The sequence below is a fragment of the Danio aesculapii genome, chromosome 1 (assembly GCF_903798145.1).
Source record: "Danio aesculapii chromosome 1, fDanAes4.1, whole genome shotgun sequence".
Lineage (NCBI taxonomy): Eukaryota > Metazoa > Chordata > Actinopteri > Cypriniformes > Danionidae > Danio > Danio aesculapii.
Window position 1 is genome coordinate 63,486,326 of NC_079435.1, and position 15,000 is coordinate 63,501,325.

The following is a 15,000-nucleotide window of genomic DNA, read 5'->3' on the forward strand; positions in this document are numbered from 1 at the left end:
GTTCAATACGCAGTCAATCCTCTGAGCTGTCATCAGGGCACAGACACACCCCAGTCATCAGAAATCAGTTATGAATGCTGTTGTGTTATAATAACGCACCTGTGTTTGCTCCGCAGGCTCCGCTGCAGGTAAGGGCCCCATGACGCCACTGCCACTGCCGCCTCCGCAGATGCCCGTCACACAGATGCCCCTCATGCAGATGCCCCCTCCCAGCATGCACGGCAATGGCAGTGCCCATGGCACCAATCAGGTCCTGGACTACCTGGAGAACCAGATGCGGGGCATAGACGTGAACAGCCCGCTCCTGCCCCCCCCCGCCGCAGCATGTGCCCCAGCATGTACCCTTCTCTGCCGGGCCTCCCAGCATGCTCTCTGGGCTGGAGGACGGCCCCGCAACACGACCCCGCGGCCACCCTCACACACACTCCAGCGGCTCCTCAGCTTACGGCCCACGCCGCGGCCCCCCTGTCTCGCTCCCACGCAGCTACAGCCAGGAGGATGTGTTGGAGGGCCGCAGAGGCCCTGGAGCCCACAGACCCCGTTCACGCTCCAGAGACGATCTGCTGCACAGTGGCCCTCAGTACAGTCCGGCCCGCCGCGGCTCCTGGAGCTCCGCTGATGAGGGTAGCCGGCGTGGGCCATGGGGGGGCAGGGAGTATGAGCCCGGGAAGAAGCCAGCGAAGCGACCCGAGAGATTCTCTGTAAGAGTCTGACATATTCAGCAGCCCATTACACTAACATGCTAATGCTAACTGCTGCTGACAGCAGGACGCTAACCCCTCCTCATACTCACTACATTATTTACATTATCCGAAATAATGTTTGTATTCAGTTAGAAATTATTCCGTGAGCTCTAGGTGGTGTGTTTGTGTGCGCGTGTGTGGTTGTAGTGTGTTGTGTAAAGCTAGTGTGTGTTGTGTCTTCAGGATAAGGGCTCTCGCAGTGGGAACAGCATCATCATCTGATCTCCATCTCCTCCTCCACCCGCTGGACTCTTCAGTCTCCATCAGCTGTTACACTGACTGCAGTTTAGCGTGTGTGTGTGCTTCACACCGCTGTCCAGAGCAGCTGACACACTCCAGTGAATGTGAACATTAGCAAACATCCTCCGCTAACTGCTGAGGGCACTCATTTATGGTTACTTGGGTTTTAGGAATAGACTGTGTAAATGTAACATGTGTTGACTATATTTATGATAAAGAGAGATTTAACAGTTCAGCTTCAGCATTTACCAGCCAGAGTGCGTTATAGCACACTGTACACTATATAGTGCACTACACAGTACACTACATACACTATATAATACACTATACAGTACACTACACACTATATAATACACTATACAATAAAATACACTATACAGTACACTATATAATACACTATACAGTACACTACACACTATATAATACACTATACAGTACACTATATAATACACTATACAGTACACTACACACTATACAGTACACTATATAATACACTATACAGTACACTACACACTATATAATACACTATACAGTACACTACACACTATATAATACACAATAAAATAAAATACACTATACAGTACACTATATAATACACTATACAGTACACTACACACTATAATACACTATACAGTACACTACACACTATACAGTACACTACACACTATATAACAGACTATACAGTACACTACACACTATACAGTACACTACACTATATAATACACTATACAGTACACTACACACTATACAGTACACTATACACTATATAACACACTATACAGTACACTATACACTATATAACACACTATACAGTACACTATACACTATATAACACACTATACAGTACACTATATAACACACTATACAGTACACTATATAATACGCTATATAATACAGTATGCAGTGCACTGTAACAGCAGCTCAGAGCCTCTGTGATAATGGACTGCTGGTTTACGGAGCTACAGAACTGATGGAGATGCTGATTGTGTGTTTGTGTAGTTTAGCCGATTGTGTGTGTGTGTGTGTGTGTCGCTGTATTTCTGTAAATACTGTTCGAGTGTGTGTTTGACCGTCTCTGTCCCGATGATGATCCATTAGCCTGAAGGATTGTGATGTTTTTACTGTACATACATGATGAATATGTGTTTGTCCTGCTGAATATATTGTTTTCCACCTGCTTCAATAAACCGGTGTGTGTGAGATCCTCCGTCTGTTTGTGTGTACTGCAGTGTTTTTGAGCCACACTGAAGTGTATTATACAGCACATGGACTTATAACCCATAGTAAATGAATGCTCCAGCACACTATTGTCTTTACCCCAGGGGAAGTCGGCTTCTGCCCCGTGTGTGTGTCGCTGCTGCGGTTTAATAGTCTACAGTTGATTCCTCTCGGCGTGTGAAGAGCGCATGCGCAGCAGCCAGCGTTGTGTGGCGTCGCGCGGCTGATGGCGTCATGACGCAGCGTCAGTTTGCCACGTCGGTCTGTAACTGCGGCGCGAGGAACTTCAGCAACTTTGTGTTTTGCGTTCTGAGGCCGTAAACAACAAACAAATAACCGAGTAAACAAACAACGAGCTCCGGCGGCAGACCCACGGGCAGAGTGAGGAGCTCCGCCGGGCAGCAGATGCGGAGAGCGGCGTGTGGAAGAGCTGATGCTGCTCCATGATCGGTCAGAACCAGCGCTGAACACACACACACACACACACACACACACACACACACACGGGTAGAGTTAGTCAGTTATTGAGTAAGCAGCGCTGTGTTGTTTCCTGTTTGTGTGTAAACTGCGCGCTACAGCTGCTTGTAGGTAACGGTGTACCGGTTACCGGCGGTCCGTTACTCGGCTAGCGCTGATTATGAGGAGCTCAGTGTCAGTTTGAGCAGTGTCTCCATCCCTCACCGGGTTTCTTCAACTTCCTCTTTTGAGCATAAAACAGAAACTGATGATGATGATGAAGAAACTCTCTGATCTGACCTCTGACCCGGCCGTGTGTCACTCACAGGTTAGGCTGAGGTGTTACATGTCAGATTTCTTCAATAAAGTATCCAGAATCCTCTAGAACAGTGTGAAATACATTATCAGAAATGCTTAGAAGAATGTTCAAATGCAGAGAAATAAGCAGACTTAGCTTGTCTTTTGTGTGGGTGTGTGCGCGCGCGCGTGTGTGTGCGTGTTCAGGTTGTTGACGTCTCACACTCTTAATTTCCTTGTGGTTTTATGTAAAATGGGGAAGCAGCTGTAGTGTGTTGTTAGCCTGTGCAGCGGCATAACAGAGATCTGAGATGACTATAGTCTGATGAAGCAGCACTCCGCTTCAGTCTCACTCCGCTTCAGTCTGACTCCGCTTCAGTCTCACTGCGCTTCAGTCTCACTGCGCTTCAGTCTCACTGCGCTTCAGTCTCACTGCGCTTCAGTCTGACTCCGCTTCAGTCTGACTCCGCTTCAGTCTGACTCCGCTTCAGTCTGACTCCGCTTCAGTCTCACTGCGCTTCAGTCTGACTCCGCTTCAGTCTGACTCCGCTTCAGTCTGACTCCGCTTCAGTCTGACTCCGCTTCAGTCTCACTCCGCTTCAGTCTCACTGCGCTTCAGTCTCACTGCGCTTCAGTCTCACTGCGCTTCAGTCTCACTGCGCTTCAGTCTCACTCCGCTTCAGTCTGACTCCGCTTCAGTCTGACTCCGCTTCAGTCTGACTCCGCTTCAGTCTCACTGCGCTTCAGTCTGACTCCGCTTCAGTCTGACTCCGCTTCAGTCTCACTGCGCTTCAGTCTCACTCCGCTTCTGTCTGACTCCCCTACAGTCTGACTCCGCTTCAGTCTCACTCCGCTTCAGTCTGACTCCGCTTCAGTCTCACTGCGCTTCAGTCTCACTCCGCTTCAGTCTGACTCCGCTTCAGTCTGACTCCGCTTCAGTCTCACTGCGCTTCAGTCTCACTCCGCTTCAGTCTCACAGCGCTTCAGTCTCACTGCGCTTCAGTCTGACTCCGCTTCAGTCTGACTCCGCTTCAGTCTGACTCCGCTTCAATCTCACTCCGCTTCAGTCTGACTCCGCTTCAGTCTCACTGTGTTCAGTCTGACTCCGCTTCAGTCTCACTCCGCTTCAGTCTCACTCCGCTTCAGTCTCACTGCGCTTCAGTCTCACTGCACTTCAGTCTGACTCCGCTTCAGTCTCACTGCGCTTCAGTCTGACTCCGCTTCTGTCTGTCTCCCCTACAGTCTGACTCCGCTTCTGTCTGACTCCCCTACAGTCTGACTCCGCTTCAGTCTCACTCCACTTCAGTCTCACAGCGCTTCAGTCTCACAGCGCTTCAGTCTCACTGCGCTTCAGTCTCACTGCGCTTCAGTCTGACTCCGCTTCAGTCTCACTGCGCTTCAGTCTCACTCCGCTTCAGTCTGACTCCGCTTCAGTCTGACTCCGCTTCAGTCTCACTCCGCTTCAGTCTGACTCCGCTTCAGTCTCACTGCGCTTCAGTCTGACTCCGCTTCAGTCTCACTGCGCTTCAGTCTGACTCCGCTTCAGTCTCACTCCGCTTCAGTCTCACTCCGCTTCAGTCTGACTCCGCTTCAGTCTCACTCCGCTTCAGTCTCACTGCGCTTCAGTCTCACTCCGCTTCAGTTTCACTGCGCTTCAGTCTGACTCCGCTTCAGTCTCACTGCGCTTGTGAGTGATTTACTCCTCGTGTGATTTCTGCAGGAGTCCCGGAGGATGATGAAGACCACAACTCCCATGATTCCTCACTGTCACACCCTTTGTTTGTTGTGTATATGCACCCTCTAGTGGAGAAAATAACATTGTTTAATGTGTGTGTGTTTGTGCAGTGTCCGCGGTGTGAGGTCGAGGGCTCCGAGATGCCCGGGGGCCGCAGGGGCCCCAGTAGACAGCAGCTGAGCCGCTCCGCACTGCCGTCGCTGCAGACTCTGGTGGGCGGTGGCCTGAGTAATGGGGCGGGGCTTCGCTGCAGGTGAGCATCACTTACACCTGTCTGTGCCTATCATTTACAAACACTGAGCAGGTTTAAAGCCACTGTGCAGTATTACTCGCCATCGGTGTGTGTGTGTGTGTGTGTGTGTGTGTGTGTGTGAGAGTGACCGTAAACACACTCTGTTCTGCTGCTCGCTGACAGAGCCACTTTGACTATCAGACGCAGATCTGCTGTTTCCTGGTGCACCACTGAGAGAAGCACTGTGTGTGTGTGTGTGTGTGTGTGTGTGTGTGTGTGTGTGTGTGTGTGTGTGCGCAGGAGCAGTAGTGCGGTGGGTCTGTCGGCTCCGCCCCTCACCGCCCTCATCACCCCTGAGCCGGTCCGTCACTCCCGCATCCCGGATCTCCCTCTGGACAGTAACCTGCTGTTCGAGACGCTGCTGCTCCTCTACCTGCTGGTGGCGCTGTTCGTCCAGTACATCAACATCTACAGGACGGTGTGGTGGTCCTCCTACAGCCAGCCCACCGCCTCCACATCACTGGTACACACACACACACACACACACACATTATTATACTGCAGGTCTGACTCCAGCCTCCCCTCTTCAGTGAACACAGGAGACGTTTCTCAGGATGTTCACGCTGCTCTGTGCTGTTAGCAGGGGTCTGACAGAACCGGTTAAAGCTCATGTGTTTGTGTGTTCCTGTAGCGCTTCACATGATGCAGTTAGCCGACACAGAAACAGCCGGAACGTGTGTGTGTGTGTGTGTGTGTGTGAGCTGACGGTGTGTTTGTTTTCTGTGCAGAACTTCCACCTGATGGACGCTCACCTGGCCGTGTTCATCGCAGTGATGCTGTCCCGCAGGCTGGTGTGGACGCTGTTGTCAGAGGTGTGTGTGTGTGTGATGAGTGTTTCTCCTGTGTGTGTGTGTGTGTGTGTGTGTTGTGTGTGTGTGTGTGTGTGTGTGTGTGTGTGTGTGCGCGCGCGTGTGCGTGTGTGCGTGTGTGCGTGTGTGTGTGTGTGTGTGTGTGTGTGTGTGTGTGTGTGTGTGTGTGTGTGTGTGCGCATGTGTAATGAGTGTCTCCTCTGTGTTCAGGTGTGTGTGGCGTGTCCGGCGTCTCCGCTGTGTTACGTGCTCCTGCTGGCAGTGCGTGTGTGTGTGTTGACGCTGTGCGGCTGGGTTCTGTGCTGGACGCTGCTCAACCTCTTCAGGAGCCACTCGGTGCTGAAGCTGCTGTTCCTGGGATACCCGTGAGTGTGAACGTCTGAACACACACACACACACACACACACACACACACACACACACACACTGCTGGAACTGGAGCTGGGTTATTCATGTCTGTGTGTATTTCACACACTCCGAGACGACTTCAGTGAGTGTTGAGCTGTGGAGTGTGTGTGCTGACTCCTGAGTTCTCCATCATCTGTTCTGAGTGTCAGTCTGCCAGCAGGAGGCGCTGTGCTCTGGTGTACACTCACTGCTGTACACACCTGTGTGTGCTGACACGCTCACAACACTGCAGAGAGGAGTGTGTGTGTGTGTGTGTGGCCTGATGAATCCTGTGTGTGTGTGTGTGTGTATAGGTTGTATGACCTGATGAATCCTCTCTCTCTCTCTCTGTGTGTGTGTGTGTGTGTGTGTGTGTGTGTGTGTGTGTGCAGGTTCGGTGTGTATGTGCCGCTGTGCTGCCTCCATCAGGATGGCTCTCCGTCTCCCGCCGCCGACTGCAGTTTTGCGGATGCGGACGGGGCAGACGGGGCGCTGCTGCGGCCGAGAGACTTCCTGAAGCTGCTGCGGGAGAACCTGCGCCAACAGCTCAGCGGCGTGCACACACACACGCACACACACACCTGCCCGCCCTCACCTGAGCTCATCCGCAGCGAGGTGCAGCAGCTCAAGACCGACTTCAACCGCCGCATCAAGGAGGTTCTGTTCAACTCACTGCTCAGCGCGTACTATGTGGCCTTCCTGCCGCTCTGCTTCGTCAAGGTGAACACACACACACACACACACACTCGTTCACTCACGAGGCAGGAGTCAGTCTTTCAGCAGCATTATTGTTCACTGGTGTGTGTGTGTGTGTGTGTCCTGCAGAGCACACAGTACTATGACATGCGCTGGTCCTGTGAGCACCTGATCATGGTGTGGATCAACGCGTTCGTGATGCTGATGAGTCACCTGCTGCCGCCGCATTACTGTGACCTGCTGCACCGCTGCGCCGCTCACCTGGGGAGATGGCAGAGGCTGGAGCCCGGATCCTGCAGCAACACCCCACAGCACACGTCAGTCTCTCTCTCTGTGTGTGTGTGTGTGTGTGTTACAGATCTGCAGTGTCCTCCATTGGTCAGCTGAGGTGTCACATGACTGAAGTGCATCATGAACACACACTCGTCTGCTCTGTGTAGTGTCTGCAGGGAGCTCTTCATCTCCTGACACACACACACACACACACACACACACCTCAGTGTGGCTGAAGCGGAGTGGAGCTGTGTGTTTCTGTCAGACAACATTAGTGTGGGCACGGCCTCAGTGTATGTGTGTGTCCTCATCAGCAGCAGAGTTGTGACATGTGTGTGTGTTTCAGCTGGTCCGACAGCACCATCTGGCCGCAGGGAGTTCTGGTCCGCCACAGCCGCTGCCTCTATAAAGCCGTCGGCCCGTATAACGTGGCTCTGCCCTCTGACGTCTCGCACGCACGCTTCTACGTGAGTATCTGTGAGCTGCAGAACACACACACACCAGCAGCTTCAGATCAGACCAACACAGGCTTGTTTACACACACACACACACATGCAGTATGGTGCTGACAGCACTGAGCAGTGTCCACAGCAGCTGATGGAGATGCAGCCGGAGCCTCCGCTGTGCTGATCACTGAACTCTGCAGCCTGCTCACTCCTGTCATGTTAGATATACTGTGATGTTATGCTGATGCTGTGTGTGTGTGTGTGTGTGTGTGTGTGTGTGTGTGTGTGTCTGTCTGCAGTTCCTCTTCCACAAGCCGCTGCGGCTGCTGAATCTGCTGATCGGGATCGAGTGCAGTGTGGTGGTGTATCAGCTGTACTCTCTGCTGCGCTCCGAGCGCTGGAATCACACACTCTCGCTCGGCCTGATCCTCGTCTGCAACTATTACGTGCTGTTCAAGCTGCTGCGCGACCGGCTGGTACTGGGCAAGGCGTACTCGCACCCGCTGGGCAGCGCCGGCCTGGGCATGAAGAGGGACTGACCCCCGCCGCTCTGTCTGTTTGAGAGACGTTTACTCTGTGTACGGTTACACCACAGCCCAGAGCCAGCCAATGACTGAACTACAGACAGACTGAATCTGACCAATCACAGCGCAGGGGTGGTCCGGCTCGCTGTGCTGCCTCCTCCAGCGTCTGCCTGATTTCAGCCTCCAGATTCACAGACAGCGGCAGACATCTTGCTTCCTACTCTACTCTGTGCCAAACCCCAGGGGCGTGGCCTCTAGTGTGAGGGCGGGACTGTTTGGGCTCTGGGCGGAGCCTGTGATGGTCCGGCTTACAGTATTTTACTAAACTTCTGTATTTCAGAGAACCGAAGGGAGGAGCGATGATGATGATGATGATGATGATGATGATGAAGCAGTGCTGCTCTCAGACCTGCGGATCATCACACACACACACACACACACCTTGATTGGCAGGCTCCGCCCCCCTGCGCTCTGTGTTTTATACGGGACTGATTCTGCTTAATTATTAAAAACTCTTTTTTTATGCTATTCTGGGTCAAACGTGTGTTGGGTCATTCTTGACAGACAAGCTGCTTCAGTACACACACACACACACAGAAGTTACTAACACCACTGGTTTACAGCAGCTGTTCCACACACACACACACACACACACACACACACACTGCAGCTAATTGTTCTGTATTTCCCCTAAAGGTGTGTAATGTGTCTGCTGAGGGTCACAGCAGGGCACATCAGTCTCCAACATGGCCCGTTTCCACTGAGAGGTTCAGTACGGGTCACCTTTATCAGGCTTGTGTTTCCACTGCCTAAAGGGTCCCCTTTTGGTACACGTGGTGTCCGACAAAGTTTCAGTCGACGTCATTTTTACTGGAGGAAAGGTGTACAGTAACGCCGTACGGGTCGCTCACACATCATATGAGCAGCACTTCACACACACACACACACGCACACACACACACACACACACACACACACATCAATACTGTATACATGATCATTACTGACCTTTGATCAACATGATCTGATCATAACTGCAGATCAATATTAGTGTGGAATAGCCTACTGTAACGTCTGCAGTTATATCAAATAAATAATGGACATATATGAACACACACAGACCCTTACAGTCCCCGATCTGATACCAGTTACAGATAAACTACAGCTGTCATCTGTGTGTGTGATCTGCAGCAGCACATGGAGCCTCTGTTAGAGAGGAACTCCCTCATCCCCAGATCAGAATAGTCCAGAAGGTGATGATAAACATGGTGTGTGTTGGTGTTTTAGGCTGCTGAAGCTTCATGTGCTGCTGGGTTTTCCGGCTTCTCCTTTGTTTTTCATGCTTCACTCTCGTGTTTGTCCACTTCTGAAAGGATTGGATGTCAGAAGCACTTCAATAATCAGGCGCACGTTATTAATATCAAGAGATTCGTTATTTCAGATATAGACGTGCAGATATAGAGCTCTCTGGAGAAACCACTCGCACTTTTAAAACAGCAACAGGACACGGCAGATTCTGCTCTTCATGACTGTGTGGCTGTTCAAGACGATGACAAGGTTTGTTTGAGCTCGGGTCGACCGTGGCTAGTTATTATATGTGTATATTATTATGATGTAATGTCTCCGCTGTGTTTAATAATGGCGTTTCCTTTGTTTTCATTCTCCTGCTTCTGTGAGTGACGGATCTCTACACCAATAGCGTTCAGCTGTGCGTCTAGCTCTGCCTATTGGTTCCCATTTTTAGTGTTAGGCACTCTTTACAAAGGGTGACCAAAAAGTGGTACAGTACGGTTCACTTTAGGTAACCTTTGACAGTGGAAACAACCATAAAAGCGAACCGAACCAAACCATACAGTACCACTCAGTGAAAACGGGTCATTTCACACACACAGACAGCAGCGGACACTCGTGTAGTCTAGTGTACTGACAGCAGCACAGAAGAGGCTTTACCACAGTGATGTCCAGCACGCTCCATCATGATCATTCCAGGACAGACTTCAGCTGAACCTGCATCACTCAGCGTCTGTGACTGCACACACACGCACACACACACACACACACACGATATACAGAATCAACTACAGACTTTATTTCATGACTTCAGTGTGTTAGAAAAGAATCTGACCACCAGCAGCAGAGGATCTGTGTCACACACACACACACACACACACACGCTGAGCGACTCATGTCTTCCAGAAGTTAGGGTTCTGCATCAGTCGCCTCTGGAAGTTTTCATACCTGTGGAAACAAAAATCACGGTTAACACACACACACACACACACACACACACACACACACACACACACACACACACCTGTGTGCAAGCAGGACCCCGTTTCAGAAAAGGAGGTTAGGTGGAAACTCAGAGTATGTTAACCCTGAAATGAGAAACTCTGGGTTTTCTGTGTCAGAATGGCAGGTTAGTCAGACTGGAGACAGCAGGGTAAGTCAAGCCTGTTTCTGATAGAGAGCTCACTTTAACTCAGAGTCAGTCACTGTGGTGAAGCTAACCTGGTCAGGAGCAGCTTTATTCTCTAAACTCAGAGTTTCTGTCCGTCTCCTCTCCTTTATTAAAGATGAAGCGCTGTTTCTCGCCTGCTTTACGTTTCCACTCACCTGTTTTAATGCTCATGTTGGAGATGTGCATAAACACACCTGCGCATAACTGAGGAGGAGAAACTTTTATTCAGTAGTAAAGATGCACATGAACTACGCTGGCAACACTTTACTGAACACACTGCAGGATGTGCATTAAAAGGGTGCGTTAGAAGAGATCATGTGATGATGTGTGTGAATGGTCAAATCAGCAGGCTGAGCACCCTGCAGAACATCTGAACTGTAGTTTAGCTCAGTCTAAAAGGCCTGAACCGTTTCAGTATTAGGGTTATTATATTATTAATGACCTCCAGAGGGTCAAGAGCGTCTGTTCTCCGCGTCTCATGGATCAAACGCCCCCACCTGTTCACGGTGTCCGCATTGTCTTCTGAGGCGCGAGTACATTTATTAAATAAGAGACTGACGCAGCTTCTCCTACCGCAGTAAATTCTGTTTCTACTGTTGATATTTGACTCCAGTTAATCAGGAAGTGAGGATTTTATTCTCTTTGACTCACTGGATGGAAACGCTGCTTTATATCTATATATATATCTGCGCTCCATTGATCATGCCTTTCTCTAGTCTCGGTGTGTGCGCTTAACTCGGAGTTAGTTTACTCAGACTTGATTGACCCAACTCAGATCAGCTGTTCTGAAACCCAAAACTCAGAGTTGGCTGAACCTCCTTACTGAAACAGGCCCCTGGTCAATGGAGCACCATAAACGCACACACACACGCACACACAGGTTAACACAGTGTTGTTAACACACAAGTGCAGGTTAGTGGAGCGCCATACACATAAACGCGCACACACACACACACACACACACACACACACACACACACACACACACACACACACACACACACACACACACACACACAGTGTTGTAAACACACAAGTGCAGGTTAGTGGAGCGCCATACACATAAACACACACACACACACACACACACACACACACACACACACACACACACACACACACACAGTGTTGTTAACACACAAGTGCAGGTTAGTGGAGCGCCATACACATAAACGCGCACACACACACACACACACACACACACACACACACACACACACACACACACACACACACACAGTGTTGTAAACACACAAGTGCAGGTTAGTGGAGCGCCATACACATAAACACACACACACACACACACACCATCTGCGGATGGAGCTGGCCGGGATGAACATCTCTGACGGGTTCGGGCTCATCTGTGACTGCGACAGCGCAAAAGAGGAGGTGAAGTTGAACAAACTGTCCAGCATCTTCTGTGTGAACTGCAGAGAAACACACACACACCTGTAGATCAACCCTGCTGATGCACTCACACCCTCACCTGTCCCTCTGACACACCCTCACTCTCACCTTTATGAACATGCAGCGTCTGTTACCTGTGTGAAGGAGTCCAGGGTGGAGACGGCAGAGCTGGAGACTGGAGTCTGCTGAGCCAACAGGTGTAAACCCTCCACAGACACGCCCACCTGAGCCATAGAGGGGGCCGCAGGAGCATCCATCATCCCGAACGGGTGGGAACTGCCCTCACCTGCAGGAGGAGGAGGAGGAGGAGGAGGAGCAGATCAAACACTGGACTGAATATAGTGTGACCGTCTAGTGTGTGTGTGTGTGTGTGTGTGTGTGTGTGTGTGTGTGTGTTGCTCTGTCAGACACCTCTACTCTACAGTCAGTCTTGCCGCGCGCACATGCACACGCACATGCGCACACACACGCACACGCACACACACACACAGCTCGTTACATTACAGATCTCCTCTCGTTTCCTGTGATTATGGGGATCTGTAATCATCATGGAGTGTCTGAATGTCTCGTGTCCCTCAGGGGCTGTCTGGTATCTGTGGATCTCTGCTGCTGACCTGCTTTCAGCCCGGAGATCCTGAAGATGGCGCTGGGTTTCTCGTTGGTGATGAAGCCAAGCAGCTGCCACACCTGCCCCGCCGCCCCGCCCGGCACACACAGGTACACCGCGCCGCCCATGCCCTCCGGGAAGGGCACCGTGCCCAGCAGGAACACCACTATATGATTGACATGCTCATAATCCGGCAGATTGAAGACGAACTTATCAGAGGCGACCTGCTGCGCATCTGTCTGGACCTGACACACACACACACACACACACACACACACACACACACACACACACACACACACACACACACAGGTTTCAGTGTTCTGTTCATGGAAAAATTGAATACTGAAATGTCTACATGTATGAATCTACAACATCTGCTTCTCAGACAGCACAGATATATATACACTAGATATCGCATACGGGCCCTGAGCATACGTCAATAGCGCCGCCATATTGGTACAGGGCTCACTGGACAAAAGTCATTTATGCTGGACTTCAGCGCTGTGTGCGGGTGTAGGAACGAGTAAACAAAGATTGATTCTTATTTTTCTGTATGTTCTGCACTTTGCGCTATTATTGATGATAATACAGTGTCTTACTGCCCTGACCATACGGCACAGCAGCACCAACTCACGCTAAACACGGCTAATGCTAATGCTAATGAAGAAATCAGCAAACAATGGACACAAAAGAGTCTGAGAGAACGAGTCGATTAAACACGGGAACTGAGATCAAAAGCAGAACAAACAGGCACATCAGAGGCGGTATGTGTGTGTGTGTGTGTGTGTGTGTGTGTGTGTGTGTGTTTAATAAATCTGAATATAATCATGAACACACTCACCAGTCGTCCCGCGACTAAACAGCCGAACATCTTCAGCCTCTCACAAACACATCCGAGGAGACCGCGGGAGCGCTCTGATAATGATGATATTAATAATTACAGTAATAACTCACAGCTTCACTCATGCTTCTGACTGCTAGAAACTTCCATTAGCAGACAGACTCTGACCCCGGAAACAAAACACAACTGCGAGTCGCTGATTGGTCGATCCTGGGCAGAACTTCCGCCTCACAGCAGGAAGAGGGAAACAAAGCGGATTTCAAACGAGGAAAGCGCCGCGGTGATGAGCAGGCTCCAGAGCTAATGACTGCAGCTGCTTTACCAAACACTGCTCCTGATTACAGCACACACACACAAACGTTCAACTCATTCATGTAGTAATACAACAACAGTAATATAAACAAATGACTCTGGTTTTTACACATGAGGTTTGTTACATTACACGACAGATGACTGTAGTTAAACCCAAGGTATCCAAGAGTACTGACATTTATCATATTACAACTAGTCCCGTCCCAAACGGGGATCGAACCAGCAATTCCTGCATGGGAGGTGATTGCTCTAAGGAGGAGGCTGTGTGAGTGAAGCTTTCGACTGACACTCGCCAGCTGGTCTCCGTTAAACACTACACTACGATATGCAGTGGTTTTCTTTAAAGATAGTCGTAAAAAATACGCTAATACACTTTAGTATGCTTCAAAATCTTTTTACTATAAGTTACTGTTGTATTTTAGTTTAATTACTGCTGTGTGGGACCGCTGCAGCGCTTTGAAACATTAGAAATGGATGTAATCGACACCTAATCTCTCTCTATACTTTACTAACCCATAGGGGTGTTTAAACCTTTGAATCAAAATTCGAAGCAGTCACGTGGGTATAGGCGAAAATGAAGCTTCGGACGTCACTGATCACGTGATGATGGCAAAACAAATCAAGCTGAATATGCAGATAAACTTACTGAATATGCAAATAAATTTAGTGAATATGCAGATAAACACACTGATTATGCAAATTAACCCACTGAATATGCAAATAAATTTAGTGAATATGCAGATAAACACACTGATTATGCAAATTAACCCACTGAATATGCAAATTAACCCACTGTCCTGAACGCTGTAATGCGCTGCCTGATCACCAGAGTGGAGTTTAACCAATCAGAGTCTGAGAGGAGTGTCAGGCTATAAAAATATACTTTATTAAAGACAAAAGCAGAGTGAAGCATCTTCATCATCATCATCATCGTCGTCGTCATCATCATCGCAGTCGGTCCCAGCGCCAGATGGAGGCATCATCACACACTGCAATCAGGATGCTGCTGTCGCGGCTGAAGCTGGTCTGCCGGATGGCGGAGGTGCAGCGCGGCAGCGTCAGGGTGGTGCACCTGCGGAAGAGGAAGAGCACTGGAGGAGGAAGAGGAAGAGCACTGGAGGAAGAGGAAGAGCACTGGAGGAGGAAGAGGAAGAGCACTGGAGGAAGAGGAAGAGCACTGGAGGAGGAAGAGGAAGAGCACTGGAGGAGGAAGAGGAAGAGCACTGGAGGAGGAAGAGGAAGAGCACTGAAGG

At 50.0% G+C, this 15,000-nt stretch overlaps 4 protein-coding genes across 4 annotated transcripts in view; 2 read left to right on the forward strand and 2 right to left on the reverse strand.

Moving 5' to 3' along the window:
* Positions 1–2,185, forward strand: part of ildr1a (immunoglobulin-like domain containing receptor 1a) — a 6,137-nt gene extending 3,952 nt beyond the window's left edge. The window contains 3 exon segments of the mRNA XM_056464381.1: positions 117–307; positions 309–701; positions 927–2,185. Coding sequence (XP_056320356.1) covers positions 117–307; positions 309–701; positions 927–965 — 623 coding nt within the window. The 3' untranslated portion in view covers positions 966–2,185.
* A 237-nt stretch (positions 2,186–2,422) lies between these two features.
* Positions 2,423–8,644, forward strand: tmem39a (transmembrane protein 39A). The gene is made up of 9 exons (XM_056464393.1): positions 2,423–2,651; positions 4,800–4,942; positions 5,222–5,444; positions 5,710–5,793; positions 6,001–6,155; positions 6,570–6,897; positions 7,003–7,190; positions 7,493–7,613; positions 7,892–8,644. The coding sequence occupies exons 2-9, from the start codon at positions 4,830–4,832 to the stop codon at positions 8,129–8,131; spliced, it is 1,452 nt and encodes a 483-aa protein (XP_056320368.1). The 5' UTR covers positions 2,423–2,651; positions 4,800–4,829; the 3' UTR covers positions 8,132–8,644.
* A 1,539-nt stretch (positions 8,645–10,183) lies between these two features.
* hikeshi (heat shock protein nuclear import factor hikeshi) lies at positions 10,184–13,611 on the reverse strand. Its single transcript, XM_056453112.1, has 5 exons — positions 13,436–13,611; positions 12,599–12,836; positions 12,119–12,270; positions 11,886–12,004; positions 10,184–10,354 (listed from the first exon to the last, which is right to left on the reverse strand). The coding sequence occupies exons 1-5, from the start codon at positions 13,463–13,465 to the stop codon at positions 10,300–10,302; spliced, it is 594 nt and encodes a 197-aa protein (XP_056309087.1). The 5' UTR covers positions 13,466–13,611; the 3' UTR covers positions 10,184–10,299.
* Positions 13,612–14,611: 1,000 nt separating this feature from the next.
* Positions 14,612–15,000, reverse strand: part of eed (embryonic ectoderm development) — a 7,717-nt gene continuing 7,328 nt past the window's right edge. The window contains exon 12 of the mRNA XM_056464403.1: positions 14,612–14,819. Coding sequence (XP_056320378.1) covers positions 14,693–14,819 — 127 coding nt within the window. The 3' untranslated portion in view covers positions 14,612–14,692. The remainder of the gene's footprint in view (positions 14,820–15,000) is intronic.

Coding starts and splice junctions, on each gene's coding strand:
- tmem39a (XM_056464393.1), top strand. CDS start 4,830: ATGCCCGGGGGCCGCAGGGGCCCCAGTAGACAGCAGCTGAGCCGCTCC. Junction 4,943..5,221: donor GGGGCGGGGCTTCGCTGCAG/GTGAGCATCACT, acceptor GTGTGTGCGCAG/GAGCAGTAGTGCGGTGGGTC. Junction 6,156..6,569: donor CTGCTGTTCCTGGGATACCC/GTGAGTGTGAAC, acceptor GTGTGTGTGCAG/GTTCGGTGTGTATGTGCCGC.
- hikeshi (XM_056453112.1), bottom strand. CDS start 13,465: ATGTTCGGCTGTTTAGTCGCGGGACGACTG. Junction 12,005..12,118: donor CCCTGGACTCCTTCACACAG/GTAACAGACGCT, acceptor GTTTCTCTGCAG/TTCACACAGAAGATGCTGGA. Junction 10,355..11,885: donor GCCAGCTCCATCCGCAGATG/GTGTGTGTGTGT, acceptor TTGTTTCCACAG/GTATGAAAACTTCCAGAGGC.